The sequence below is a fragment of the Callorhinus ursinus genome, unplaced genomic scaffold (assembly GCF_003265705.2).
Source record: "Callorhinus ursinus isolate GAN/ISIS: 27379988/994484 unplaced genomic scaffold, GSC_fseal_2.0 scaffold20, whole genome shotgun sequence".
In the NCBI taxonomy this organism is placed as follows: Eukaryota; Metazoa; Chordata; class Mammalia; order Carnivora; family Otariidae; genus Callorhinus; species Callorhinus ursinus.
Window position 1 is genome coordinate 18744522 of NW_027397082.1, and position 27338 is coordinate 18771859.

At 51.1% G+C, this 27338-nt stretch overlaps 2 protein-coding genes across 8 annotated transcripts; one reads left to right on the top strand and one right to left on the bottom strand.

The window, feature by feature from the left end:
* Positions 1-215: 215 nt before the first annotated feature.
* Positions 216-17495, bottom strand: DPCD (deleted in primary ciliary dyskinesia homolog (mouse)). 2 transcript variants are annotated; one of them, XM_025880877.2, is made up of 6 exons: positions 17369-17495; positions 11957-12037; positions 6983-7107; positions 6473-6606; positions 847-949; positions 216-519 (listed from the first exon to the last, which is right to left on the bottom strand). In XM_025880877.2, the coding sequence occupies exons 1-6, from the start codon at positions 17430-17432 to the stop codon at positions 415-417; spliced, it is 612 nt and encodes a 203-aa protein (XP_025736662.1). In that variant the 5' UTR covers positions 17433-17495; the 3' UTR covers positions 216-414. The 2 variants fall into 2 exon arrangements, with proteins under 2 accessions (XP_025736662.1, XP_025736661.1); XM_025880876.2 differs by having other exon boundaries at positions 11957-12106.
* Positions 17496-17533: 38 nt separating this feature from the next.
* On the top strand, positions 17534-25860 carry POLL (DNA polymerase lambda). Of its 6 annotated transcripts, none has more exons than XM_025880900.2 (9): positions 17534-17577; positions 18398-18562; positions 19304-19598; positions 19787-19949; positions 20337-20654; positions 21409-21627; positions 22152-22280; positions 24360-24528; positions 24968-25860. In XM_025880900.2, exons 2-9 carry the CDS (start codon positions 18448-18450, stop codon positions 25330-25332), a joined length of 1773 nt encoding a protein of 590 aa, XP_025736685.1. In that variant the 5' UTR covers positions 17534-17577; positions 18398-18447; the 3' UTR covers positions 25333-25860. The 6 variants fall into 6 exon arrangements, with proteins under 6 accessions (XP_025736685.1, XP_025736686.1, XP_025736688.1 ...); XM_025880901.2 differs by lacking the exon at positions 17534-17577 and adding an exon at positions 17586-17966; XM_025880903.2 differs by lacking the exon at positions 17534-17577 and adding an exon at positions 17586-17909.
* The last annotated feature ends 1478 nt before the right edge of the window (positions 25861-27338 follow it).

Consider the following 27338-nt stretch of genomic DNA (forward strand, 5'->3'; position numbering starts at 1 on the left):
TCTGTCAGCCTAGTGTCCCTCTGAATTTATGCAAACAGGATGGGGAAGACGCCCCCCGTGCTAGGCTCAGGGCTTCCCCAACTCTGCTCCATCGGCGTATGTGAAAGGCTTGATGTTGAAGGTCCCTGAGGAGAGGAGAGAAGGAAGTGTCCTCACCAGCACCCTCCCTGGTGACGACAGCATAGAGCGGTGGACAAAAGGGCAGTCCCCCAACAGTGACTCAGAATGACTTTACTTGGGAGATCAGACCATGATATAGGGGCGAGGAGCACCCCAAGGCCCAGTTCTCACAGAGCCTGGACAGCTCACGGAAGAGAGGACATACCCCTGCACCAGAAAGGCCCAAGCCACAAAGTCCGGAAGAGCCTCATCCACCCGCCATGCTGCCGGAAGTGCAGGCTCAGAGATGCTCCGCTACTGGGTCTTACACTCCCCGTCACTGCTGTGGGCCAGCTTCACTTTCTTTAGCTCCTTCTGAAGCTCTGACTCAGCCGCCAGGACCTCCTTTGGCTTCTGGTACTGTGGATGGAACCAGGAAGAGCACATCATTCAGCCACATCTCCCCTCCCTACATACACACCCCGGGCCTCCTCTGATCCCGTTATTTGAAAATGAGGAAATTGATGCCTACAAGGCTGAATGATTCGCTCAAGGTCACACGGCTGGATAGGAGCCTTCCACCAGAATCCCAGTCCTTCCACATCACCCTGTCTTCTTCCAGCTGTGACTTCTAAGATCAGCTGAGCCCCCCACCCTGAAGGAGAGGTGCCTGTTCTCTAGCAAGCACATGCCAGGTGTTGGGGCTGGAACCGGGGACTCCTATGGGATGGGAAATGGGCATCTTACAGAGATGATCAGGGTGCAGTTGGCATGAGCAAAGCTCAGCGAGGACTCATCCAGAGGTAGCTGGTATCTGTCTAGGTCGGGAATGGAGAACTTCTTGTAGTACCTGTGGGAACACCAAGAGGTCATCGGCACATCCAGCAAAGTGACCCCCAGCAACGGGGCAGCAGGCCCTCTGGTGCCAACTTTCTACACTGTTCTTCCACACTTTCCACAGAGCCAAAGAGGAAGAAGGGAAGCCAGTTAGAACATCAGTATGAAAGGCGTATTGGCCAAACCAGCAGTGGAAGGGCAGGACCCATCACGGTTCCTTGATTAGACCAGGGATTAGAGTGACTCATGCTTCAGGCTCAGACTCCCAAAGACATGCAGAAGCAGCCTCTTATAATATACAGCTCCAGGCAGGCCTCCGCTGTACCCCAAGAACACGGGAACATGTATGCTAACAAGGGACAGAATAAATCTGGCTAGGGCTGTTCCCCAAAGCTGGGGACCAAGAGTTGCCATTTACATGCAACTTTCTCTGAAGGCCCCAGCTACTTTTTCCCTCTTTTGGGGTCTTTCAGGGCCCTGTGGGCCTGACTCCTCTTGTAGGCCAGAGAGGGAAGTACATCCACAAAGAGAAATCTAGGAGGACAAACCACATGACTCATCTCAGAAGCTGGGTCTCTGGACTACTGTGCTGGCCCTGAGACTTCCCCCCCCTCCATTTTCATACACAATCCCTATCACCTGCAAGGGCCAGTCCAGAGATTAATGATCCTTTTTAGTAAAAACAAACCCAAAAAACCCAGAGAGCAATACCTAGCCCAGATGTATACAACTGGACTTCATTCTACAGGAAATCTGACCTTTACCGCAGCGGGAGGTAACGTGTCTCACGCCTGGCTTCATGGCCCGCTGTCCGTGGAGTCAGGAGTCAGGACCCAGCTCCTTGCTCCCGGTCAGGTGCTCGTCACCAAGAGCGCCTCCTCTCTAGCTGCAGGCCCGTGTGGCGTCTAACCTGGTGCAAGTGGAGTCCGGGGCCTCGGCCAGTGGCCGGCAGACCTGCTCCCCAGGCCCGGCATGCCCCCTGCCACCGTGGGGGTGTGGGCTGGGAAGGGAAGCGCTGCGGGCAGGTACACACAAACTCAAGTGAGGGGCCTGAGCGGACAGGGCTTTGAATACTTCAGAGGGGCCTGGGCCTGGTGCTGACAGCTACTCCGGGTCCACTTCAAAAGCCCCGCTGCCCCAGGGACTCAGAGAGTTGACATCAAGGCAGCACTTCTGCCCTGCTCTCCTATCCAAATCCCTGGGAGTTTAGCGGAGGCGCTCAGGGCCCCTCTCCTCCCAGGTTCTCCGCTCCCCGCCAAGGTGCTGGGACCCACAGCAGGAGAAGAATGTTTACTTAAAGGCTGACAGTTCAAAAGGAGTGGGGGCTGGGGGATCCTAATGGCACCACAAGCTTGCTTTATTTCCCAAAGCTCTGCCCCAGGGAAAGGCGATCCATCTGCCTGCAAAACCGGGGTGGAATGCGGCCTCATCCTCCTAGCTGGCCAGGCTGAGGGCGCTTCCTGGGGCCCTTGGGCTGGCCAGCAAAGGTGGCAGACACTGATAATAGGGGGGAGTCAAAGGTTAAACAGCAGAGATTAGGTGAACACAAAGGCTTGTTAGGAAGTGTTAACATCTTCCCTGCAAATATACACAAGAAGCAGAACTGGGAGAGAAGCAGCCCGGGCACGCGCGCGCAGCCCAGCCGAAGCAGCGGGGCCTGTGTGAGGCCTCACCGTGCGGAGCGTGGGGACATCGTTCTGCCTGCCTGGCTTGTGCTCCAGGGTGGGACAGGGACACGCCTGTGTACCCTCAGAGGGGTGCCGGCTGGGACACCGGGACTGAAAAAAGAAACCCAGGGGGCTTGGCCTCCGCCCACACCTATCACCAGGAGGCGAGGGGGATGGAGGCAGAGTGAGTGTGGACACTCTGCTTTGTCTTGAGTCTGTTCTAATGGATTTAGTTTACTGGATGAGGTTACACAACTTTGATGGGCAGTATTCAAGGGAGTCTGGGACATCTGCTTCCCCTTCTCTGGGGTGCAGCCCACCCCCTTCTCACCTCCGTCCCCTGACCGTGGGGTTCACCCTGCGAGGAACCACACCTGACTTTCTCGCTGGCACCTGGACTAGAGAGGGACCCACTGTGCTTCTGGAAAAGACAGAACACTCTGCCTCAGGCAGCCCTGAGGAGGCAGCAAACACGTCTTTAGGCATCAACTGTGTCCTAGGCCTTGAGCTGTGAGCTAGGGATTTAAAGATGAAGAAGAAAGAAGGCCCTATCTCTGCCTGAGGAGAGCTTGTGTTTCTGCTAAAAGCGAGGCCCTCACAGTGCAGTGGTTCCTGGGCTTTTGGCAGACACGTGACACTCCCCTGTTCCCATCTCCCACTACTGGTCTCAGCCTCAGTCACACAATGAAAGGGGACGTTTGTTAATGCTTAGTGGGACCAGGCACTGCTCCACACACATCGAATCCTCAAAACAACCCCCTCAGGCTGGTTGCTTTTATTATCCTCTTTTACAAAAGAGAAAACGGAGATACAGATAGGTATCTTGCTGGAGTCACGAAACTGGTCGGTGGAGAAGCCCTTATTACAAGTAGTAATTCCCCAAACCTCCTGACCTTCCATCTCTCCACACCCTCTCCTCCAAGTAACAGACCCCTGTGGTCTAGGTTCCCTGCTGTCCAAGGACAGAGTAGATATGGGGGGATCTCCCTAAGGATCCAACCACCCTGCAGGTCCTCCGGGCACTCTAACACAGTGGCTTTCCTTTCTGATGGTCAAAAGTGTTCGAAAGACGTGGAAAGCAAAAAGGCTTTCAGGACAACTCTGGTCCTGGCCTGTGACCCTGGGCAGGCCACTTCACTTCTGGGCCCCGGTTTCTTCTTCCAGATGCCTTCCTCCAATAAAGGAGCTGAATGAACTTTGGTCACCAAACTAGATGAACGAGATGAACTTTAAGTCGCTGTCAAAGGGACCAGAACAGGCCAACTCTGTACCTCCCCCCAAACTGTGCTGAAAGGGTGGCTCCTTCCCTTGGGCTACTTGAGAAGTGACCCACAGCACCCCACCGCTCTCCCGCTCTATCCTCTCCCCAATTTCCAGTTGCTTCCCCACCGAGTCTTTGCAGTGAACTGAGAAAGGACACAAGAGGCCAGGCCTCTAGAGACAGACTCGGAGGAGAGGCTGAAAAGCAGAAGCAGGACTGCTGTGGAGTCACACGGGCCGCGCCCCACACAGCTCCAAAGCGCCCTGCACACCCGCACGCGGGTTTGGCAAGACTGGGCCTGAGAAGCCTCTGGCCAGTCCCGCCCTTAGAAAAGCAGTAGGCAAACCTTCCTTCTTTAACATCACAGCTCCAGGCAAGCCAGTCATCCCTGCCTACCGCAGCCCTTCTTGGACTCACAATGCACGTTCACATACTAAGACCGCCATACGTCCTACCAGAGAGAACTTGTTTAATCCAGTTCCCCAAATTTATTTGACCGCGGAATCCTTTTTTTCTAGTGATGCCTATTAACACTTCCCAGTGTTAATGTTACCAGTGTCAAATCAGCCAAGTTCCAATTTCCGAAGAATTGCTAAAGACATGCTTCAGGCCGGCCATGTGCCGGACGTTTGTATACATACGATTTCATCAAATTGCCCAGTCTGTGATTTTTAACGTATCCTGAAAAAAACTGAGTATCCTGCTCAAAAGAATAACCACTGAGTTGTTTAATTAGTGGTAGTAAAGGTATAAGACACACCACTGCCCCTGGTAGGAGATGAAAATGCCACTAGGCTCAAGAAAGAGCCGGTTAAAGGTTTAGTGGCCTTTCTCTCCTACCTCTGGGCAGAGGGACCTGAGGAAGGCTGGGCTGAGCCAGGCAGGGCCACTGGACCAGAGGTTCAGTGCGGGCTCCGAAGCAGGCACTCACATACTCCTCTCCCCTCTGTGGGGATCCAGCCCTGGCCCTGTCCCATCTAGGGGCATTACTCCCATCCCACCAAGCCTCACCCATCAGTTCGAAAATGTCTCCCGCTGCCTTGAGCGCAGGAGTGGGCCTCTAGCCATGTTGCTCCTGGCCAACAGCGCCGCCTACAGCTGGATATGTGCAGCAGATGGGACCCAGAGGATCTGCCCGCAGATGAATTTTTTGGTGAGCTAGCTGGCCTCTCTTCTCTCACTCCCCAGTAATCACATTTCTGCCTGATATCTGTATTCGACAGTGACCTCTGGGGGACAAAAGGGAGGCAGCAGCCAGCTCTACAAACTGCTAGGCTGCAGATTCAAGTGCTATCAGAAGCACTTTTGTTCCCAGTTTGGACCCAGGGCCTCTTACGCCAGGGAATGCTTGCTGAAGCACAGAGTTTGTTTTCCTAAAGGCAATTTCTCTGTTGTCTGAAATTGCTAAATTCCACTTTAGGCACTGACTCCCATTAATGATGAGAACAATAACGGGAATAAACTGCCTTTTATCTGAGGGCTTCAAAGTGCTTTATAAACGCAAACCCTTATTATTATGACTTTATATTTATAGACAAGGCCCACTGCAGGGGCTGCTGGCTGCATGAAGAGCAATAATCTTGAAATTAATTCATTCATCTCCACCCCTTCCCCATCCCCTTAACCCTGCCAAAGTGAGAGGGTACGGGGGTCATAAGCAGAGGGCAGAACCCAAGGCTGCACCGGGGGAGCCTGGGAGCTGTGCTGCTTTCCTGTGGGCCTCGTGGACCTGAGGGACCTGGGAGGGGAGGCGGCACCACACCCCTCGAGGAGCCGGACCCTCCTGACTGCACATAAACAAGTGGATGGATGGCGGCACTTCTGGCCCAAGCTCAGCACCCACGAGGCATGTTGGATGGCTTCAGTGTGTGGACCAGTCACTCATAAAACCTTCCATTTTAACACCTCAACTGTATTTCATGGGGGTTGGTCCTATACTGCAACCCCTCTGGCCCAGGTCAAGACCAGCTCATTAACAGGGTTCTCCTGTGATTAGTCAGAGCTCTGGAAATCTAAATAGGATCAATGCATTTCCAAGATGGTCAGCCCAGAAACAGCCCTGCCTGGACCACATCTCCTCCTTGGCCACCTTCCGTCCCCTCTCCCCTTGCCTGCCCCCAGCAGAACACTAGGAGAGAAATAAAGGGAAGTTAGGTACCCCTTCTGAAACAGAACACAAGAGACTTCCAGGAGGCCAAAGTACCTGCCTACTGCCCCTCAGTCCTGGGCGGGATAAGGTTGGCTAACCCCAGACCAGTACATTAAGACCTCTAACTGCCACCTCAGCTGGGTGTGCCTTCTAGGCCATGGCTCCCTGACAGCCCCAACAGTGATGTCACCAGGCCAAGTTCACCATGGACTGGATCCAGCCAGGGGGTCAAGGTAATAATCTTACAGCAGAACCACCTACGATCACAAATTAATGGCCAGGTGATTCCTCATCCCCTCATTCAACAAATATTTGTTGAACCCCAGTATGTGCCAGTTACTGGACCAGACATTCCTTGTTCCAATTTCCCACCCTAAGGGAGCTGATTATATTATTCAAGCTGATCCTGCAGAGAGGAAGCCCTCCCACAGGCCGGCAGGTGCCCATCATGCCACTTACTTTTTGTTGGTTGTTCGGACAACGATGCAGCGCTCCTTCTGGTCCACACAGACACTGTAGACGTCCTTAGGGTAGGCGAGGTTTCGAATCCGCCACTGGAAGCTCATCTTGGTGTCCTTGCGCATGAAGATGGGCTGCAGAAGGCAAATCCAACTAAGAGACTGTTCTTGGTGAGGGCCAGCAAGGGATGGCTTCCTGCTCTGCAAAGCTCCAGCTGGGGCCCACAACAGGAGACCCTCAGCTCTTCCCACAGCTCCCCCCTGACAATGCTATTCCTGTGACATTCCAGGCCTGGAGCCCTTGTCCTGGGATGACCAAGCCAAGCATTCATTCATTCATTCATTCATTCAAGGATGACCATACCCAAGTATGGGTATTCATTCAGGCAAACACTTCCAGAGTTGTGTGTCCAGGTGGGCACACGGGAGACAAGGTGGTGAATAAGACATGGTGTCTGCCCTCCAGGCCCACTCCCACCACCCCTTCCCGACACCTAACAGAGAGACATACATTGGCATTGTCTTCCTTGATGAATTCAGACCCCAGGCTCCCTGCGCCTGGGAGTGCTGGCTCTCCCACCTCAATCTGCCATTGGCCCAAGGCTCCCAAGGCACTTTTCACTCGCCACTTTCTCACTGGGGAGAGAAGGAAGCAATGGGATTACTGGGAAGGGACTCTCTCTTCCTGCTAAATCACATTAGATGACAGGAAGGGGAGAGAAGTGGGCGGGGCATGGCCTTTACACCAGCTCTGTCCATGTGAGCAGGACCTCCCAGCTGCCGAAAGCCCAAAGCCCAGCAGAGCATTCTGATACTGGATAACCTGGAAAGCCCGTATCACGGGTACCTAAACCAAAGGGATTGAAGAAAGCTCTGAAAGGAGCCAAGTGGAGTTAAGAATCCTCCAGGTGTGATTTCAAGCAAGGGAGAGATGTGCTGGTTAGGAAAAGGGGAGCTACTGGTAACGGGGAACATTTGGATCCCAACAAGTATGAACTGAAATGCATTTTTTTCCCTCTACAAATGTGCAAAGGAAAAATAAGAAGATGAAAGCTGACAGGCAGATTTGTCTCATGATTTAGAAAGTCCAAACACAGAAATTCACTCATTTCAGGTATACCTGGCTTAAAACAACAGCCCCAGAATTGTATTTAAACAAAATGTTAGGCACATACCAGATTTTAAATGCATTATTTATAGAATATCTCGTGAATATTTTTTGTAGAGTAGGATCATTCTTTTAAAATGCAAACAATTGTCTCTATTTTACCTTGGTTTACAACCCACATGTTTACAGAAGCTCCCCCCACCCCCAAGTAAGGCGCATACGGTATGGCAATTGTAAGTGAAAAAATTAGTTCAGTGGGCATTATCTGAGGGCCCCTGCCAGGATTCTGGGAATCCCAGTCACCCATGTCCTCCAGGTGCAGCCATCACGGCAGGAGCCTTCCCTGCCCCCCACCCCCTCCGAGCTGTAACCCCAGGGCTTCTCTCTCTTCCTGAAGCATCCATGTCCTCTAGGAGGGCAGCCTAAGTGCCACCAAAGGCCAGCAGCCTTCCTGAAGCCGTTGTAAGGAGCTACAAGGTCAAAAAGTGCCTGGTGTTGTGCGGCAGGTGTTCCCGGCCACCCCTCCTTCTGGGCTGGGGGCGGTGAGACCTGGAGTCGGAGTCTCAGGATGGGTTTCTTCGAGACCTTTGGAGCCGCTGTGCCAAACCCAAACACCCTCCCTGCTCCAAGTAAGGCACGCAAGCTGAACACAAAAGTGTGCTGTAAAATTAGAATTTTCCCTTGAATATGTGCTTTTATAAGGTCTGCTGCATTCTGCAGTGTGATTTTTATTACGTCTTAGGGCCAAAAATTCTCCCTAGAAACACATTTCCAAGTTTATAATGAAAATTAATAAGGACGAGTAAAACTTGGAAATATGCTTTACAGGCAACTTTTTTTTTTCACAAATACTTCTACTCTCTTAAGTGAATGGACTGTGACCGGGAGTATATCCAAATCTCTTCGTGTAATACCTCGCTTAACTGGAGGCCAGCCTTCTGGCTCTTTCACCACCTTTTTTTTTTTTTTTTTTTAAACACCTTGGGATTAAATTCTTTGCTAGAATGTAGAAGAAAGGCTCCCTACTCATTCCATTATAAGATCCAATAAACGATTTTGGTGAAGTCCTTATTATTTTCCCCATGTATATGGGCATGAATGCACACGTGCAAATACATACTTTGTCTTGTCTTGTCCTGTCTTTGTTCCTAACTCAAGGACAGTTCCTGCGGCAACAGAGGGCTGTTTCCACCTGCTGTCACTCTGATTTGATTATATGTTAAACCCAAACTGGTGTGTGGAGGGTAGCTCCCCGGGACACTGTCGTATCCTGGCTGAGCCAGGGCCAGTCCTTGGAAAGGAGCCTCTCAATGACCCCAAGGGGTCTGATGGGGAGTATGTGAAGGAGACAGTGCCTGGGGGTTGCTTCCTGAGTCAGCAGGAAGCAGGCTGATGTCCTTGACTGCTGAAAGGAAGCCCCATCTTTCAGGTAGGCTGGAAAGTGGGGGTCCTACAGGTTCTTTCCCCAAAGCTCCAAGCCGTGGCCTGCTTCCAATGTGGATAATTACATTCCCCTTTCCTAAATACGCCCTGCAGCTTAAACTGGATGCAGGATTCTTCTTTTCTGCCCTTAAAACACTGCAACATTGCTCTGTGGCTATTAAACAGCTGCCGCGTCCCATCCCTGAGGAGGCGGAAGGGAATCGAGTGGGTCATTTATAAAGCCGGTGAAGTGCTTGGGGATGAAAGTGCTCAATATCCTCCAAATGCAGCCTGGGGTGGTTAGGCTGGCGGTCAAATACCAAAGCAGATTAAGCCGGTAATCCAAGGTAATCCGAATGTAACAATGGGGGATGGCCTGCCCTTCAGCCTCTGCCCCCCTGGACATGCTGTGTCCTTCTGGGGCTGGTTTGATGTTCCGATCATTGTTACAGGGCCCTTCGGGTTTTCCCCTATGACTACATACAGCACTCATTGTGCGGGGTGGGAACGAATAGCATCGAGACTGTTGAAAAAAAAACATGACCACTATGCTTAACACCGACTGGAAGAACTCCATGCTACACAGATGCACCACTGGCAAATTACTTTCTGGGTTTCTCTAACAGAAAACCAGTTTAGCCAATTATCAAATTTGTATAGTTAGCTGGAAAAATGGAAACGATTCCCATTTGTGGCCATCACAACCCTGTCTGTATTTTACTTCAGAGAGTGCTTGAGCTCATGTTAGTTCAGGCCGAGATTGTTTATACTTAAAAATTAATAATTTTGCAAGGGCAGCTGGCGGGGGAAGGGCGGAGCGATCGGAGACCGGTGAGAGAAGGCCCCGGGGTTCAAGTGGGGTGCTCCTGTCTGCCCGTCTCTGTCCTGCTCCGCCGGCCCCTTCTCCAGTCATTCTGGGGGGAACAAAGTTTAGTAAGAACAGAGAGCAGGATTAAATATTCTCAACTCCCAACAGTATGTTGTTGTGCATCATAGCATGGGCTCTTAACCAGGCAGACTCAGACTTAAATCCTAACTCAGAAACTAACCAGCTCTGGAATTCTGAGCAAGGGGCTTAACCTCTTAGAGCTTCCATTTCTTTCTGACTGTAAAAGGGGACAACGGTGCGTACCTCACCAGGCTGTAATGAGGATGATTCAGTGAGATAACTCATATAAAGCACTTAGCACAGTGCCTAATAAAAGTTATGGTATTGATATCACTATTAGGTAAACTTTAGCCAGTGTTCTATCAATCTCCATTTCTGCTTTTAAGAAAAAAAAGGAGTTTGTAGGCCCTTGTCTATTCCCCATCTGCCAAGAGAAGTGACAGGTTAATGCGGGATGCTACAGAGGAAGGTACCTAAACTTATTTTTCATTTTAATTTCATGTCCAAGCACAACTAAGAGGCTGGGGATTATTTGTTTGCTTGTTTTTATGGCCACAGCAGCTCTAGGTGGGTTATTTGCTCTGAGTGGAGGAGAGAGGTGGTGCTGGGGGCTGCAGGAAGGAACTGGCCTGGCAATGGTGGTGCTTAGCCCACGTGACCTCTGCTTTCATAAGCTCGCCCCTGTTAGGCATTCCAAGGCTGTCACCCCCTGGGAGCGCTATAAATTACAATGCATTGTGAGGATATTACTACTGTATTGGTTTCCACCAAATCAGTGTCATATGCTAAACAAATCAAGATTTTTAATAGCACCAGACTAAACCAATTGGGACTGGAACCCAAGCAGCTCATAATAAGGAGGGATCAACACTTCACTCTGCAACTGAACATGCGCAGGACACACATTTTAAGACTGGAGACTAAGAAAATGCAAACCAGTGTAATCCGTGTTGTCGGTTCTAGACATTTATGAGCTGTCAGAAAAAGGGAAAAAGAAATTCCCTTGCCAATACTACCTGTCGATCAGGCCCAGGAAGAAATTAAAGTCAAGAATAATGACAAGAAAATAACCCAAGCCATGATTCCACCATTGGATTTAGCATTTCAGGTGGAACTTAATAAAGAGACCAACTCCCACTGCTGAGAGCCCCAGGTCCTGGGTCAAATCAGCAGCCACCTAGCTCTGGGAAGTCCGTTAATGCTGATGTGCATACCTGGGCACAGAGGATGGACAAATCAAGTAATTCCCAGAAATCTGAGCTGGAGCCCCTATTCATGAGACTAGTCTTAGAGGAAAAGAGCTGTAGGAATGAAAACAACAATGTTGCAAAATCCCCATTTCTACTCAGGACCCCCTTTGATTCAGACATTTTCCAAGGCAAGGGTCAGATTTAACAGTGCGGCCTCTGAGGCCGGACCAGTACCTGCTGCGGCTGTGGCTTCAGAAAAACAAACAAACAAACAAACAAGCAAAACAAGCAAAACAACTGCAGTTAAAGCCTGCCCTTACCTCTACCCACTCAGCCTGGAGTAGAGGCCCACTTCCAATTCTGCCTTCTCTCTACAGTTCATTCTTTCTTTCTTTTAAGATTTTATTTATTTATTTGACAGAGAGAGAGACAGCGAGAGAGGGAACACAAGCAGGGGAAGAGGGAGAGGGAGAAGTAGGCTTCCCGTGGAGCAGGGAGCCCGATGCAGGGCTCAATCCCAGGACCCTGGGATCATGACCTGAGCCGAAGGCAGACGCTTAACGACTGAGCCGCCCAGGCGCCCCTCTCTCTACAGTTCTAACCCAGCAGTTTCCCTATAGAAGACTTCCTCACACTCTCACTGATCTAGGGGTCTGGTGGAGTTTACCCCCCAAGCAGATGTCCACTCCACCCGTGGTGGCCAGCCCTGACCTCACATTATTCTCAGGAACAATCTTGCCTTGAGGGCCTCAGTCTCCCCTGGCTTCCACCTTTGGTGCTCAGTTCCTCCCGCAAGCCTCAGGCTAGAATTGCTTACCCATGCTTTAGGACACCCCAAGTGTTCCTACGAGCCCAGTGGAAGCCCCCGTCACTTACCAAGTAGTTCGCCCATCTTCTCATCATATTCTTCGGCCATTTCCTTTCCATCTGGGAACAAATAGTGCACCTTCCTTCTCCCTACGCACAAAGCAGAGAGTGCCTTACCTTCACGCCTCTTCTTACCTTGCGCCTTGCACATCAAGGGATCTACTGGGAAATACCAACAGCCTTGGGCTTGGGCATGAGAAACCCTCCCATGAACTTCTTACCAATCATGGCCCACCACTACTTTAAGACAAGTCCCGGGACGCCTTTCCTTTCTGCAGCTTTCTCTGAACGTGTCTTTGCAAAGCTCCATAATTTTTCTCATCTGTTGAACTCCTTGCCCTTCAAAATCCAGCTCAAATGTCACTCCACTGGGAAGTCTTTAGCCACCCTGGCAAAATTCATCACTTCCTTATTTGTTTGGGCCTCCCTAGTGCTTTATTCATATCCACAGTGGAGCATTTATCATATAGTATGGTACTTTTTTTAAAGAGCATCCTCTCTCCAGGAACAGTGCCGTATTTATCTTCGTCTCCCCAGTTCCTAAAACCAAGCCTATGTGCTCAGGATATTGAACTGGGTTTCCTGAACAAGCACTCCATCTAGCCACACCATTGCTGTGCCTTCTGCATGTCTCTAGGCCATTCCTAGCACACAGCCACATAATGTTAGTCCTCTTATGTTTCCTTCATGGCACTTAACCTCTGTTAGGATTTACATTTGTGTGATTCTTTGATTATCGCCTGTCTCTATTAGATAGGAGGGGTTTTACCCTGCTTCCCTATGGTTTCCCTAACACCAAGCATAGTACCTGGCATATGTTAGGAGCTCAACTAAGTATTAATTGGAAGAATGAACATTGATTCAACTTTCACTGAAAGAATGCAAGAATCCAGGGGCGTTTCCTGGCCCAACTCTTCCACCTATATATTATAATCATAAGTATTGTTTTTTAAAGTGACTATTTAATGTCCCCTATTTTTACAAATGGGTGAGTTGACATAGATACGCTCCTCAGTGAGCCTAATAACAGGGACAGGTACCCAACCTACACTTGATAAATAAGAGCTCCAAGGAGCAGCTAAAGGAGTCACTACCTAAAATTTGCAACTGTATCTGATCTACCAAGACTTTTTCCCATTTAATTCATTCCCCTGGACACAGTTCCCTTGAGTCATTCCTAATTTGTATTCTGGGGAAACTCATCTCCAAATTTGCAGGGCTTCTCAGCACCCTAAATCATTTGGATGGCTAATAGAGCTGGAAAGGGTTTTCCTGTCAGGAGTGGGGTAAAAGGTGCTGCCTGTGAGTAGGTGAAGGTGTCTGGCCTGACTCTCTTCTCCCACTGGAGTCCATCTTGAGTCCAGGCAGGATGCAGTGCTTACTACTGGCCAGGCATTTTATGTGTTTTATTGAATTTAATTCTCAAAATAATCCTATCTGCCCCCATTACCCGTATTTTACAAATGAGGGAAACTGAGGCTTAAAGGTCATGTAACTTGTCCAAGCTCATAAAGCTATGAAAGGACAGACCCAGACTTAAGCTCATTTGAGGCCAAATTCCATGCTCTAATAACCATACTAGGATGATGTCTATAGCTTTAAATATTTGTAAGGTTGAACACTGTTCCAAAGGTTTATTGGTCATGTTTCTAGTGAATTATTGCCTGTTTAGACCTTAGCATATTTTATTTGGGTATTCATCTTTTTCTTACTAATCTGATTGACCTTTATGATATTAACCATTTAATTTTTATATAGTCAACTATTTTTTCCTTTGTAGTTACTACCCAGAGTTGTGCTCAGAATATCCTCCCTTACCCGAAGATTATATAATAATTATCTGTACTTTATTCTAATACATATTTACTCTACAGGAATATATGTATATGTATATATGTGGATAATTTTTTTAAAGATTTTTTTTATTTGACAGAGAGAGAGACAGTAAGAGAGGGAACACAAGCAGGGGGAGCGGGAGAGGGAGAAGTAGGCTTCCCACGGAGCAGGAAGCCCGATGCGGGGTTTGATCCCAGGACCCTGGGATCATGACCTGAGCCGAAGGCAGACGCTTAACGACTGAGCCACCCAGGTGCCCCAATAATAAACAATTAGTATACTTTGGTAAAAAAAAAAAAAATACATGTATGAGTGTACATGCATGGAAGAAATATGGAAGTTTATGCATGAAAATATAAATTATGGGGGTGCCTGGGTGGCTCAGTCAGTTGAGCATCCAATTCTTGTTTCCGGCTCAGGTCACGATCTCGGGGTTGTGGGGTTGTGGGATGGAGCGCTGCATTGGGCTCTACAGGGAGTCTGCTGGAGATTCTCTCCCTCTGCCCCTCCCCCCATTCGTTCTTTCTGTCTCTAAAATACTAAATAAAAATCTTTTTTTTTAAAGATTTTATTTATTTATTTGACAGAAAGAGACACAGCGAGAGAGGGAACACAAGCGGGGAGTGGGAGAGGGAGAAGCAGGCTTCTCGCGGAGCCGGGAGCCCGATGCGGGGCTCAATCCCAGGACCCCGGGACCAAGACCTGAGCCGAAAGTAGATGCTTAATGACTGAGCCACCCAGGCGCCCCATTTTCTTTTCCTTTTTTTTTTTTTTTAAGATTTTTATTTAGGGGGCGCCTGGGTGGCTCAGTCATTAAACATCTGCCTTCGGCTCAGGTCATGGTCCCAGGGTCCTGGGATCGAGCCCCACATCGGGCTCCCTGCTCCCCAGGGGCCTGCTTCTCCCGCTCCTTCTGCCATACCCCCTGTTTGTGCTCTAATAAATATTTTTTTAAAAAGTAAATTATGATTATCTCTAGATGGTAGTTGATGGGTGATTTTATTTTTCATATTTCCACAACGAGCATAAATTCTTTCTGGAAAAAATTTGGAGTATTGGGTTCTTATTACCAATAGCAGTGCTTTTTCATGGGAGGGAGGTAATATCCTCCTCACAGCCACACACCCATCAGGAGGGTAAATCTATAGGAGAGGTTTGACAAGACGTATCCATACACTTAACATTATTATTATTATTTGGTTTGGGGAAGAAAGACCAACAACATTGTTTTGTGATGCCACTAACAAAAAAACCTAACAAAATCCTAGACGATGAAATATTTGTTTAGCTACCATCCTGTGACCAAAGGAAGTGAAAGCAGGGACTTGAATATTTGTACCCCCATGTTCACAGCATGATTATTCACAATAGCTACACAAGTGGAAGCAACCCAAGTGTCCATCAACAGATGAATGGATAAACACAATGTGGTGTATGATTATAAACAGTGGAATACTATTTAGCCTTGATACATACAACACAGATGGACACTGAAGTGAAATAAGTGGATGGTAAGTGAAATAAGCCAGTCACTAAAGGACAAATATTGTATGACTCCACTTAGGTGGTTACATTCCTGCCATAATCAAATTCATAAAGACAGAAAGTAGAATTGTAGTTGCCAGAGGCTGTGAATGGGGGAGTTAGTGTTTAACAGGTACAAAGTTTCAGTTGAAGAAGATGAAGAAGTGCTGGAGATGGATGGTGGTGATGGTTGCACAACAATGTGAATATACTTCATGCCACAGAACTGCATCCTTAAACATGGTTAGAATGGTAAATTCTAGGGGTTCCTGAGTGGCTCAGTTGGTTGGCAACTGCCTTTGGCTCAGGTCATGATCCTGGGGTCCCAGGATCGAGTCCCACATCGGGCTCCCTGCTCAGCGGGGAGTCTGCTTCTCCCTCTGACCCTCCCCGCTCTCATGCGCGCTCTCTCTCCCTCTCTCTCACATAAATAAATAAAATCTTTAGGGGCGCCTGGGTGGCTCAGTTGTTAAGCGTCTGCCTTCGGCTCAGGTCATGATCCCAGGGTCCTGGGATCGAGCCCCGCATTGGGTTCCCCGCTCCGCGGGAGGCCTGCTTCTCCCTCCCCCTCCTCCCCTGCTTGTGGTCCCTCTCTCACTGTGTCTCTATCTGTCAATAAACAAATAAAATCTTTAAAAAAAGAATGGTAAATTCTAGGTTATCTATTTTTTACCATAAAACCAGAAACCACAGTACTATGAGAAAATGTCCAAAATCTTTAGCTTGGCAAAGGAGATCACAGCATACCCCAATTTATCCAAAATCCCTCTTCATTTCCCACCATTTCTCCTCACTGCTCCTTGAGAAAAGAGAACTTTTATTCACCCTTGCATCCTAGCACCTAGTACCTGACAGTGTGGGGGGTTGTTTGGGGGAACGCTTAAGCCTCATTAAATGTTATTCCCCTAGTAATCAGCCATATACTTCCACAAATCCATACCTTTCTTTACACGTGGATCATTCCCTCTTCCACACTTAGCAAACACGTATTAATAGGACCCATAAACATCACCTTTTCTGTCAGATCTTCTTTCAAAGGGACGATCATTTCCATCTTCGTGCCCTCATACACTTTATAGAAGATTCCAACCTCTACTTAACACCCACTCTTATTTATTTACATATCTTTTTTCCCCTTCTCTGCTCTAGTACACAGCCTAGCACATAGTAAAAGCCTCCTTAAATGCTGCGTGAACAAATGAACAAATGAGCAGGTGATTTTAATTTCCATGCTTCCCTGATTGGCCTCTGCCCCTGGATGTGCACCTCCAGCTGCTCTACAAGCTACAGGAATTTAGACCTAATTCATCTGGCTGCCAGGGGGTGCAAGGAAAGGACCCCTGCAGCACTGGGGGTCCTACATCCGTCAATCCTAGGGTGAGACAAAATCAGGGCTCCTTACTCCCTATGCCCACCTTTTCCAGGCACAGCGCCGGGACCCTTGCTGTTTTCCCTACAGACCCCAGGGAACATTTAGAAGTTCACTTACAGACATATTACAGCTGGAAAGGACATCAGAGGTAGCCCCTCCAGCTCATTTTACAGATGAGGAAAATAAGGCCCGAGCAAGTAAAGAGGCTGTGACTTAATGGCAGAGTAGTAACTAGAGCCCAGGTCTCCCGCCTCTTCATTACGCCAGGCTGCATTCAGCAACAGAACCCCACTGACTGGACGAGGGGCTAGGGCTGGTCTAAAACCCTCTTTCATTTCAGTTTCCTCTTCTCTAAAATGGGGTGGAAAATTAACAGCCTCTTGGGACAGCTGTCGGGAGCAAACGACATAATGAATATGAAAGGAGTTAATATTTATTAGTAACAGAACTCAGAGCAGGGCGAAGTGGTGTAGAGGAAACGAGGAGGTATCCAGAGACGCGTGTTCCAGTCACGTCATCTCTCCGGGCCTCAGTTTCCTCATCTGCCAATACAGGACTGGGCCTAGTCTGGCAGCCGTGGCCCTTCCAGCTTGGCCGTCCCAGGCTCGGAGGCCCTTCGCGGAGGCGCCAGCGCGGAGGGCTGGACCCTGGGGGAAAGGACTAGGGAGCTCGTGGGGGCCTCGAGTTACCGTCCTGCAGCAGCGCCGTCTTCTCGGCGGTCCGCAGACTCTCCAACCAGCCGGTTACCGCCATCTTCCCTCCGCCCAGCCGTGCGACCAGCCGCTGCCATGGCAACCATTCCGCCTACGATCACTTCCGGCCGACCCGGAAGGTGTTCTGGGCATTTGCCCTCCCCCCCACCCGCCACGCCCTTCGTCCGCTCTCATTGGCTGCCCTGGTAAGTGGTTTACTCCTGCCCACCCGCGGGTGACCCGAGGGGCCTGAAGTTGACCCCCTGCCCCGGCGGACCGAATCGCCGCGGCGGGGAGGGGCCCTTAGGGCAGGGTCCGGACAGTCCAGCCCTCCTCTGGTCCCCAGCTGGGAGTAGCTGGCGCGCGCCAGCTACAGACGCAGCAGGTGCCCCACAGCTGCCGGTTGTCTTCACCCCCAGCTGTGAGGCCGAGACTCCCCCAGGCTCGGAAGGCGCCCCACACCTGCTGCGGCCATGCCCCATCTCCCCGCAGCTGCGTGGCTGAGCACTCCCGTGATGAGAGGCCTGCCGCCGGGCAGGTGTAGAGCGTTCCCCCGCCTCCCGAACACCCGCCACCGCCAAGGTTTCCTCTGCGGGTCTGTGATGGGGTAGAGAAAGATCATGGGGTCTATATGTAGAGTCCTCTCAGTCCTTCAATTCTCTTGGGAGCCCAAGCCCTTTCTAAAGATGTAGCTCCATTTCCTAGCCTGGCATCCCCTTTTGGTAAAGCCCTTTCAAAGTGGGTTGCAGCAGGGTAGACACTGCACTGAATCTTTAGAGCAACCCCTCTGGGGAGTATCATTTTGTACCCCTCAAGAGTTCCCCAGTAGTCCCATTCTTCCCCTTATTTCCCCCAGTACTCTGACTTTGAAGGGCTGGTAAGTGCTATGCTAAACTGCTTAAGTTCAGGTGGGTTTTGGGAGACGCCCAGGGACTGAACTACTGCCCCCAAAGCCTGGTCATTAGAGACGCCCACCTCCATAGGCAAAGGGTTGGGTAACCTCAATTCTGGGTTTCCACATGACAGTTGCCCTGATCAATCCTAAAACCCTAAGGCCGTGATCTGGCCATACCTCAATGGACCCTGGGGGCATCTTGAAGGCATTTCCCAAGCGGAGGAAAATTCATGCCAATCCATCATCAAAAGCACTTACAAAGATTCCCAAGCAAGAAGGTGGAGAAGAAGCAGGAGGTGAGCAGATCCACCCTCAGAACCCTCACGTACTTGAACCCTCAAGCTTCCCATATTGTTTATGTCTAGAATCAGATATTAGAGCTGGTTCTGTCAGTCCATGGCCTGCGGGTTGGTTTGTATCTTCGTTGCACTAGGCTTGGGCCCCAGTCTTTGACAGGCCACTTGCTGTGTTCTTTTCTACCCTACCCCTAGACCTCCATCAGTCAGAAAATACTCTCTGGTCCCTAAGGAGATGACCAGCAGAATCCTTTGCTGTCCAGGAGGTTGCCTGAAGAGGGATGGGGGGGGGGGAGACTCAGGTCCCCAGAGCTACGTTATTTTGCAGCCAAGCTGACAAATAACAGTTCATGTGGCGGGTAGGGGAGGGGAATAGCTCTTACACGATGAGGCCTGTAATGGCAAGTCATATGTGCCTTATGCCTTGTGCAGAGGTAGGTGTCTATTAATACTTGAAAGAATAAATGATCAAAGGAAGCGATATACAGGATACCTACAATGTGCTCTAGCAGTGTTTACACTGTTCTAGGTTACATGAGGGAACAGGACATTGAAATCCTTGCCCATGACATCAAGTGATGGTTCATGGGGAAATTAACTGTATGCTTGCATCAGAATCCCCAGAAGGCTGGCTCTCTGGATGGAAGAAAAATGATTGTTTGGGGGCACAGGACTGTAAAGGGTTCGTTTGGATTATATCTGACAGTTATGACAATAGGCATCTGGATGTCCCCTCCACAGAGTGGTTGAGCTCCCTGCGGGCCCATGTTGTGCCCAGTGGCATTGGGCGAGCCCGGGCAGAACTATTTGAGAAGCAGATTATCAAGCATGGTGGCCACATATGCGCTGCCCAGGCCCCAGGGGTCACTCACATTGTGGTGGATGAAGGCATGGACTGTGAGCGAGCCCTCCGCCTCCTTCGACTGCCCCAGCTACCCCAGGGTGTTCAGCTGGTGAAGTCGGCCTGGCTGAGCCTGTGCCTGCAGGAGAAAAGGCTAGTGGACACAGCAGGATTCAGCATCTGCATCCCCAACAGGTGAGCTGGCCTCTGTCTTTCCTCAAGTGCTTCCTGGCAGCATCTTGAGCTTTCTTCTTAGGTTATTAAAAAAATAACTTTCATTGTCTTAATTGGACACATTAGAAAACCAAGATTTCAGAATAGATTGGGAGCAGAGGGAGGGCCAGGCCTTTGGGTGTTAAACTTGCCCATCACCATCCCTGCAGGTACCTGGACCAACCACAGCTCAGCAAGGCAGACCAAGACTTTTCTGTGCCTCCTGGAGCCCATGAGGATGTGCTCAGGACAGCCCTCTCTCCTCCCCGTCCTCCCGCCAGGCCTGTATCTCCTCCCCGGAGGACAGAGGAGGCCCCGAGCACCCAAGCCCAGGTCAGGAGCCTCCCAGCCCTCAGAGCTCCCTTCCCCTGGGAACTAGGTCACAGAAACAGGGAGGGCCTGGTGGTTGTTCAGAAAGTCCCAGGCCCCTGACAGAGGAAGGATCTCTTTATTGTGAAGCCATCTGGCTCTGCCCAACACTCATCATGTCGGCATTTGCCCAGGCCCACATCTGCCACACACCACTGGGGATTCTAGGGCTGGGCGCTGGGGGAAGCCAAAATGAACAGGGCCCCACAGTTAAGGAGACCCAGGTCTGATGCAGGAGACCCAGCCTCATTCCTGGGTCTGACTAGGAGACTCAGCCCCCACCTTTGAGGAGCTCTCCTGGGGGCCGCTGGGGGCATGAATTTCTTGTCTCTTCTCTTTCCTTACCTTAAGCCTGGCTATGATGATGAAACCAGTGACGGGGAAGAGACCCAGGTTAGCGCAGCTGATCTGGAAGCCTTGATCAGCGGCCACTACTCCACTCTCTTTGAGGGAGATGGTGAGCCTAGTCCAGCCCCTAAGGGCCTGGATAAGTGGGTCTGTGCACAGTCTTCGAGCCAGAAGGCGATCAACCACAACCCCCACCTCACAGAGAAGCTGGAAGTGCTGGCCAAAGCCTACGGTGTTCAGGGAGACAAGTGGAGGGCCCTGGGCTATGCCAAGGCCATCAATGCCCTCAAGAGCTTCCACAAGCCTGTCACCTCCTACAAGGTACCTGGGGGCCAGGGCAGGGGATGCGGGGAGATGGGGGGCTTTCTGTTTACTGGGCACCAGTTACAAGTGGGGATCAGGTGGAGTGCTTAAGATTTTATGATAACAGAGACTTGCACAAAAGAAATAAAATGGAGAGATGGATGAAAGCAGATTGATAGAATTTTGATAATTATAGAAGCTGCTGATGGGTAGTGGGGGTTTATTATACTGTTCTCTCTACTATGGGAATTTTTCCCATAGTAAAAAGTTTTTAAAAAGTTTACTCTGGAGGCCGACAGACCAGGGTTTGAATTTTGGTTCCCATCATTCATTAACTGTGTGATTCTAGGCAAGTTACTTAAACTCTTTGAGCAATGAAAAGGAACTAAGACTAGTGAGAGACTCAGGTGCTCCTGGGAGGACGAAATGCCATGCTCCCTGCAGTGCGGGACCTGATCCGCAGAAAGGCCTCAGTGAATGCCCCGCTCTCGCTGTTGCCATGACAGTGGTGACTAGTGTGGTCACTGCTGCCTTTTCTCTACTTGCTGTGCTGATCTCCATTCCTCTGAGAACCAAAAGACAAGTGACCCAGCCCGTCCCATCCAAACTTCTCATCTTCCTTTGTGCCCAGGCTTCACACAGCCATCAGCTGCTAACTGGCCAAGCTGGCTTTTACTCAGATACCTGCTAAAAGAGTCTGCTGACCCATCGCTGGCTGTACGCCTCCCATCTTCTCACTCTGCTTTTCCTGCCTCTTCCTGCCCCCGCCCAGGAGGCCTTCGGTATCCCCGGGATTGGAAAGCGGATGGCTGAGAAAATCGCAGAAATCCTGGACAGCGGGCATCTGCGGAAGCTGGACCATATCAGTGAGAGCGTGCCTGTCTTGGAGCTCTTCTCCAACATCTGGGGAGCTGGAACCAAAACTGCCCAGATGTGGTACCAACAGGTCACACCATGTCCCAGCACCCACTTCGGTTTTACTTTCTCAGAGGTCCTGCCCCCCCAGTTTTCATACCCTGTGCTCTGATGGGAATGAACCAGGACTAGAAGGAGACCACTTTTCAAGGGGACTAGGGCTCATGTAGACCCCTCTCTTGCTCCCAGAACTGCCCTGTTGCCTGATAGCCTCAAGGAATTAATCAAGGAGGCAGAGAGACAGGAAGTGTGTTTCTCTGTCTCTCAGACTAGCAAGGACCTTTCTGAGAAGATAAGGCCTAAAGGCTGAGTATCCAGATCAATGGTTCCCCAACCTGGTGATGCCCAGAATCCCCCAGACCAACGGACTTATGAACCAGTATTTTAGGGTCGGGGCAGAGCTGGATTGGGGTGTGTCTCCCATGCTCCCTACCTTTCTTGAGTCCCGCTGATTACAGATCCAACCACTCCTGGGGTTGATTCTGCCTCAGGCCTTCCTTGGAATCTGGGGGTGATGGAAGCCTTGTATATGTGCTCGTTCACTGCCTCTCCATTGGTCTTGGCTGCTCATAGCCTCCTCACCTGGCTTGTTTTTTCCAGGGTTTCCGGACCCTAGAAGACATCCGCAACCAGGCCTCCCTGACTACCCAGCAGGCCATTGGTCTGAAGCATTATGATGACTTCCTGGAACGCATACCCCGGGAGGAGGCTACAGAGATTGAGCAGACAGTAAGTAGTTGTCCCAGAGCGGTGAGGAGAGCCAGGCCTTGCTATAAGGTCAGGACCTGGCTTGAAGTCAAGAACACCTGATCCCTCAGCTGGGGAGCCAGGCAGAGGAAGCTGTGAGACAGAGGTTGGGACCAGTGGGGATAGGGCCAGCTGAGACTGAAGCTGGAAGTGTGGGTGGCTGTGGTAGGGAAGCACTGTAACACCAGGTCTCTGGATTAGGGTAGAGTAAGCATTGGCTTAGATGCTAGAATGGCATTAGGGCTGGATTAGAGGCGGATTACTGTCAGAACTACTTGAGGATATTGGGGTTTGAACTGGGTTAGGTCAGGGTGGGTCAGAGCAGAGGTTCTTAATGTTCTTTGATTCACAAACTTTTCTGAGAACCCAGTGAAAACTATGGACTCTTTGTCTCCAAAATATGTGCAGATGTACAAAGTTATCTATTTCCAGATGTGCAGGCCTTCTGAAGGTTCCCCCCCTCCACCCAGCCCCCTACAACCTGAGGCTGGTTCAGGGTTTGGGTTAGAGTTGGTGTAGAAGCACAGTGCCAGTATGATTAGGTTTGGGGTCAGAGGAAAGCTTAGGTTGAGTTGAATTAAGGTTAGGCCTGAATTAAGAGTAGGGTTTTCTTAGTATTGGATGCTTTTAGCTAAGATTTGTTGTCCTAAAAATAAGATTTGGCCAACATTAGGGTTTGATTTAAAGTTGGGTTAGGGATTAAATTCCTATAAAACCTAGGTTAGAAAGAGACTAGTGTATACTTGGGGTTAGATATATAATTTGTTCAGTTGGTGTCAGGTTTAGGGGCTGGTTGCTGTGGGCAAGGTTTGCTACTTTGGAAGCAGGTTTTGATAAGTAGGACTGTATGGAGACCCTGGCCCACCTTAGTTGAAATCAGCCTCCAGCTCTACTCCAGGCCTCCAGCCTCCCTGCTCTACTCTATGGGACTATAAGAGGATGGCACAGGATGGATGGACAGGCCCTTTTGTCCATCCATCACCAGGCCTTGGTGCTAGTGATGACACCGTCACTCAGCCACGGTGTCCAGGCACGGAGAATGTCCCGGTGAGTCTCCAGCCCCCAGCCCATTGGAAGGGGCTTCCCACATGGCATTGAAGGGCTCTAGCTTTAGTTTTTGATGGGATTACTCATCGTAGGTCCCCTCCCATCCTCTTGGGAGGCTCAAGAAGGGAGTGAAGGGATTAGCAGAGCCTGGCCTGTCAGGAGAATTGAGGTGTCCTGGCCAAAGTATGCAGGGTCCCAGAAATCTCAGTGTCCGGGTAAAGGCATGGAGGCCATCTGCATACGAAAGGCTTCCATGTCGCTGGGGTAGAGGCTAATGGGCTTATTTCCCTCAGTGAGGGATGATCCTTCAGCTGACAGCCCCCTCTTTCTTGGCTCCCTCTCCAAGCCCCGAGCCTCCTTCCTCCAAGTAAGGGTGTGAGGACTGGCTCAGAATTGCCTCCCTCTTGGCTTTTTTTTCCTTTTCTTTTATTGTAGGTACAGTTGTATATCTGGGCTCCATTTCCCCCTAGACCTGGGCCCGGGGCACCCTGCTAGCCACCTGCTCAGACCTCAAGCCCCAACTCACACACTCTGCCTTTAGCTCTAGATCCATATCTGGGGCTGCTGAGACCTGGCAGAGGGCTTCCAGGCATCTGGCCCTTTGTCCTAAGTGGACAGACCTGGGCACATGGGTCGGGGCAGGGGCCGAGAGAAGGTGTGTCTTTCTGCTCTTAAAGAACCCTAGGAGGAAAGATCGGTGCCTTCCCTCAGAATCCGAGTATACGCCTCTGAGCTCGCTCTTCAGGCTGAATCTGGTGCTGGGAACACATTTTCTTTTCCATCCCAGTGAAGCTGGAGAACTGCCATTCCCCAGGGTAGACTTATGGCTCCGCTCCTTGAGGCTTTCCCTCGCTTGTATCACACCTTTGGGGATTGGCTCGGGGCATCAGCTGGACATGTGGGCTTCTGGGTCAGGGAAGTCTTTTGTGCTGCCCTGGGAGAGGAACTGCATGCAGGGCTTGAGGCCCACAGGCCCTCCCTGCTGCCCCCCCGCCGCCCACCGCTCTTTCCCAGGTCCGGGAAGCAGCTCAGGTCTTCAACCCCGGGCTGCTGTGTGTGGCATGTGGTTCTTACCGCCGGGGGAAGGCAACCTGTGGTGATGTGGACGTGCTGCTCACTCACCCGGATGGCCGGTCTCACCAGGGCATCTTCAGTCCTCTCCTCGACAGCCTTCGGCACCAAGGTATAAGCTCTGTCTCTGGGTGAGCGGGCTGGCTGGGGCAGTGCAGGAAGGGTGACCCCTGGGAGGGAGAGGCTCAGAGTCGCAAGCTCTAGGCAGGAAGCAGGGGAGGGCTGCTTTGTGAGAATACCACCTCTCCCTTGAGGCCAGAGCCATGAAGGGAAGAGACGAAACAGCCCGCCACTCCTCCCCTCAGTAATAGGTGCTCACTACTGCCTACAGGTCGAGGTTTATCTCACCTGCCTGTGACTCTGCTGGGGGACATGGGGAGGAATGACTCTGCATGGTTTAAAGAGGCAGGCCCAGAGAGGGCAAGGTCAGCCAGCAATGAAATTTGTGAGCTGGGAATGGAGGACTCAGGGATGAACAGGAGAGACCTGGGAAGACAGGCAGCCTGGGCCTGGCTCCCTGCCCTCCCAGCGGCCTTCCGATGTTGCGCCAGGGTTCCTGACAGATGACCTGGTGAGCCAGGAGGAGAACGGCCAGCAGCAGAAGTACTTGGGGGTGTGCCAGCTCCCCGGGCCGGGGCGGCGGCACCGACGACTGGACATCATCATTGTGCCCTACAGCGAGTTTGCCTGCGCCCTGCTCTACTTCACTGGCTCTGCCCACTTCAACCGCTCCATGCGGGCTCTGGCCAAGACCAAGGGCATGAGCTTGTCGGAGCATGCCCTCAGCACCTCTGTGGTCCGGGACACCCAAGGCCTCAAGGTGGGGCCTGGCCGAGTGCTGCCCACCCCCACTGAGAAGGATGTCTTCAGGCTTTTAGGCCTACCGTACCGAGAACCAGCTGAGCGGGACTGGTGACCCACGGCTGGGGGGGAGAAGGAGGCACCAAGCTGGACTGGCTGCCCCACCTGGCCATCCAGTACTTAGCTCCAGCCTTAGTGGGCTGAACCTCACCACTTCCGCCACCTGGGCCTGAGGGAAAGGGCCAGCCTGGCTCCCAGGCTCGGCTCGGCCCGGCCCTCTCCTCAACAGGAGCAGACTGCTGTCCTTCTACCTCACCAGTGCCCCTGGTAGAGTTTTGTACACGGCCCCCTGCCCCATTTTAAGCAAGAACAGGTGCTGGTGTGAAGCCAGCTTCCTGTGCTGAAGGCCCAGACACCCCTCTTCCCTACCCAAGGAGGCTTTGGAAGGGGCAAGGGAAGGGGCAAACAGCTGTGGCTGAGCATCACCTAAGACCCTTTGGAGCAAGAGAATGCGCTACTCCACATGGACTCCTACTATGCGGCCCGCTTCCTCTGCAGCTGGAGGTGTGGGGAGGGGGCAACCGAGGCTCAGTAAGGACAGCATTTGAAGGCCCAGGGGCCCAGTAAAATGCACTTGACATTCTGACTGCCTAGTGTCTGTGAGCGGCTGCAGTCCCTCCCTGCCTTCCACCCAGGGTCGGGGGATGGAGATGGGAGCTGAATGGGATCCCAGAAAGACAAGTTAAGTGCTCTCTAGCCGGGCTGGCCTGAGTCAGCTCCTGAGCTCAGAAGGGGGCAGGGGTGGATGGGTAAGAGGAAGAATTCATGGAGTCAGGCAGTAGGAGCACCTGTCTCCCCATCAGCAGCTCTTGTGGGCCCTGCCCTAGAACAGGCTATTGGGACATAAACAGAGGTGACAAGACTCATTAGGAACAACTAAATGGTGACTTGTGTGCCACCAACAGTGCTGAGGCAGTCAGAGAAGGTTGCCTGGAGGAGGGGAGGGGCGGGCTGGCAGAGAAATTGCGTGTTTGGGGACAACTAAAGACCATGTTTTAGAGAGGATGCTTCTGCCGAAGTCAGGAGGAGGCCAGACACGGAGGACTGGGAGTCAGGCTAAGGGGCTTAGTTTGATAGAACAGATAGGAGCAAGCCCAGCTGGCGGGACCAGGATGGTGCTCAGAGGCTTGCAGGATGGAGTTGGGCATACCAACTATGGAGAATAATGGGCATAACGCAGGAGAAGGTGGCTGTGTTGGAGGAGCCTGGAGAGGCCTGATGGCATGGGGGGTTTGGTGGCTTCAGAGATGGGCTCAAGCTGGAGCATGCTGGCTGGGAGGCAGGACTGGAGGGTAGGTGCTGAGTCCTGCCTCTATGTCAGTAACGAGAGTCCCAGAGCTGGCCTTTGTTGGCCTGATTTTTATTTATTTTTATTTTATTTTTATTTTTTTTAATTTTTTTATTGTTATGTTAATCACCATATATTACATCATTAGTTTTTGATGCAGTGTTCCATGATTCATTGTTTGTTCATAACACCCAGTGCTCCATGCAGAACGTGCCCTCCTCAATACCCATCACCAGGCTAACCCATCCCCCCACCCCCCTACCCTCTAAACCCTCAGTTTGTTTTTCAGAGTCCATCATCTCTCATTGTTGGCCTGATTTTTAGTCAGGGGCTCCTGGCAGCCTCAGAGTAGGTACCCTAGTTCAGAACCCTGAAGTCCCAACCTTGGGCCCCACCTACATGGGTCATGCCAGGGAAGGAATCCAAAGCTCATGGAGTCTGGGGGACCCTTACACAGCCTAGTACCAACCAGAGACAGTCAATGAAAGGCCCAGAAACCTCTGTGAGGGGTGAGTTCCTCAGAGCTTCCACTCCCAAGGAGGCATGGCTGACTGGCACCTGGAATGAATAAGCTGGGCAAGTTCCTGGGCCCCCAAGGCTGCTTCTGGCCCCCGCTCACAAGTTCTGCCAGTTCTATTCTGGACTGGACCCCCAGTGTCTGCCATCATTCCCAGCAAGGGTCAGAGTTGGCAGAAACCCAAGCCTGGAGTGTCCAGGTCCAAATGTGGAAGTTGCTTCTCTCCTTTTGCTTCTCTCTTCAGGGCCCTGGCCTG

What these genes read in the sequence shown, in the direction of transcription:
- DPCD (XM_025880876.2), bottom strand. Translation starts at nt 17,432, where the DNA reads ATGGCGGTAACCGGCTGGTTGGAGAGTCTGCGGACCGCCGAGAAGACG. An exon ending in GACGGCGCTGCTGCAGGACG is followed by an intron (nt 12,107 to 17,368) that starts GTAACTCGAGGC and finishes ATTTCCCAGTAG; the next exon opens with ATCCCTTGATGTGCAAGGCG. An exon ending in GTCCGAACAACCAACAAAAA is followed by an intron (nt 950 to 6,472) that starts GTAAGTGGCATG and finishes GTGTTCCCACAG; the next exon opens with GTACTACAAGAAGTTCTCCA.
- POLL (XM_025880900.2), top strand. Translation starts at nt 18,448, where the DNA reads ATGGACCCTGGGGGCATCTTGAAGGCATTTCCCAAGCGGAGGAAAATT. An exon ending in CCCCGAGCACCCAAGCCCAG is followed by an intron (nt 19,950 to 20,336) that starts GTCAGGAGCCTC and finishes CCTTACCTTAAG; the next exon opens with CCTGGCTATGATGATGAAAC. An exon ending in CGACAGCCTTCGGCACCAAG is followed by an intron (nt 24,529 to 24,967) that starts GTATAAGCTCTG and finishes ATGTTGCGCCAG; the next exon opens with GGTTCCTGACAGATGACCTG.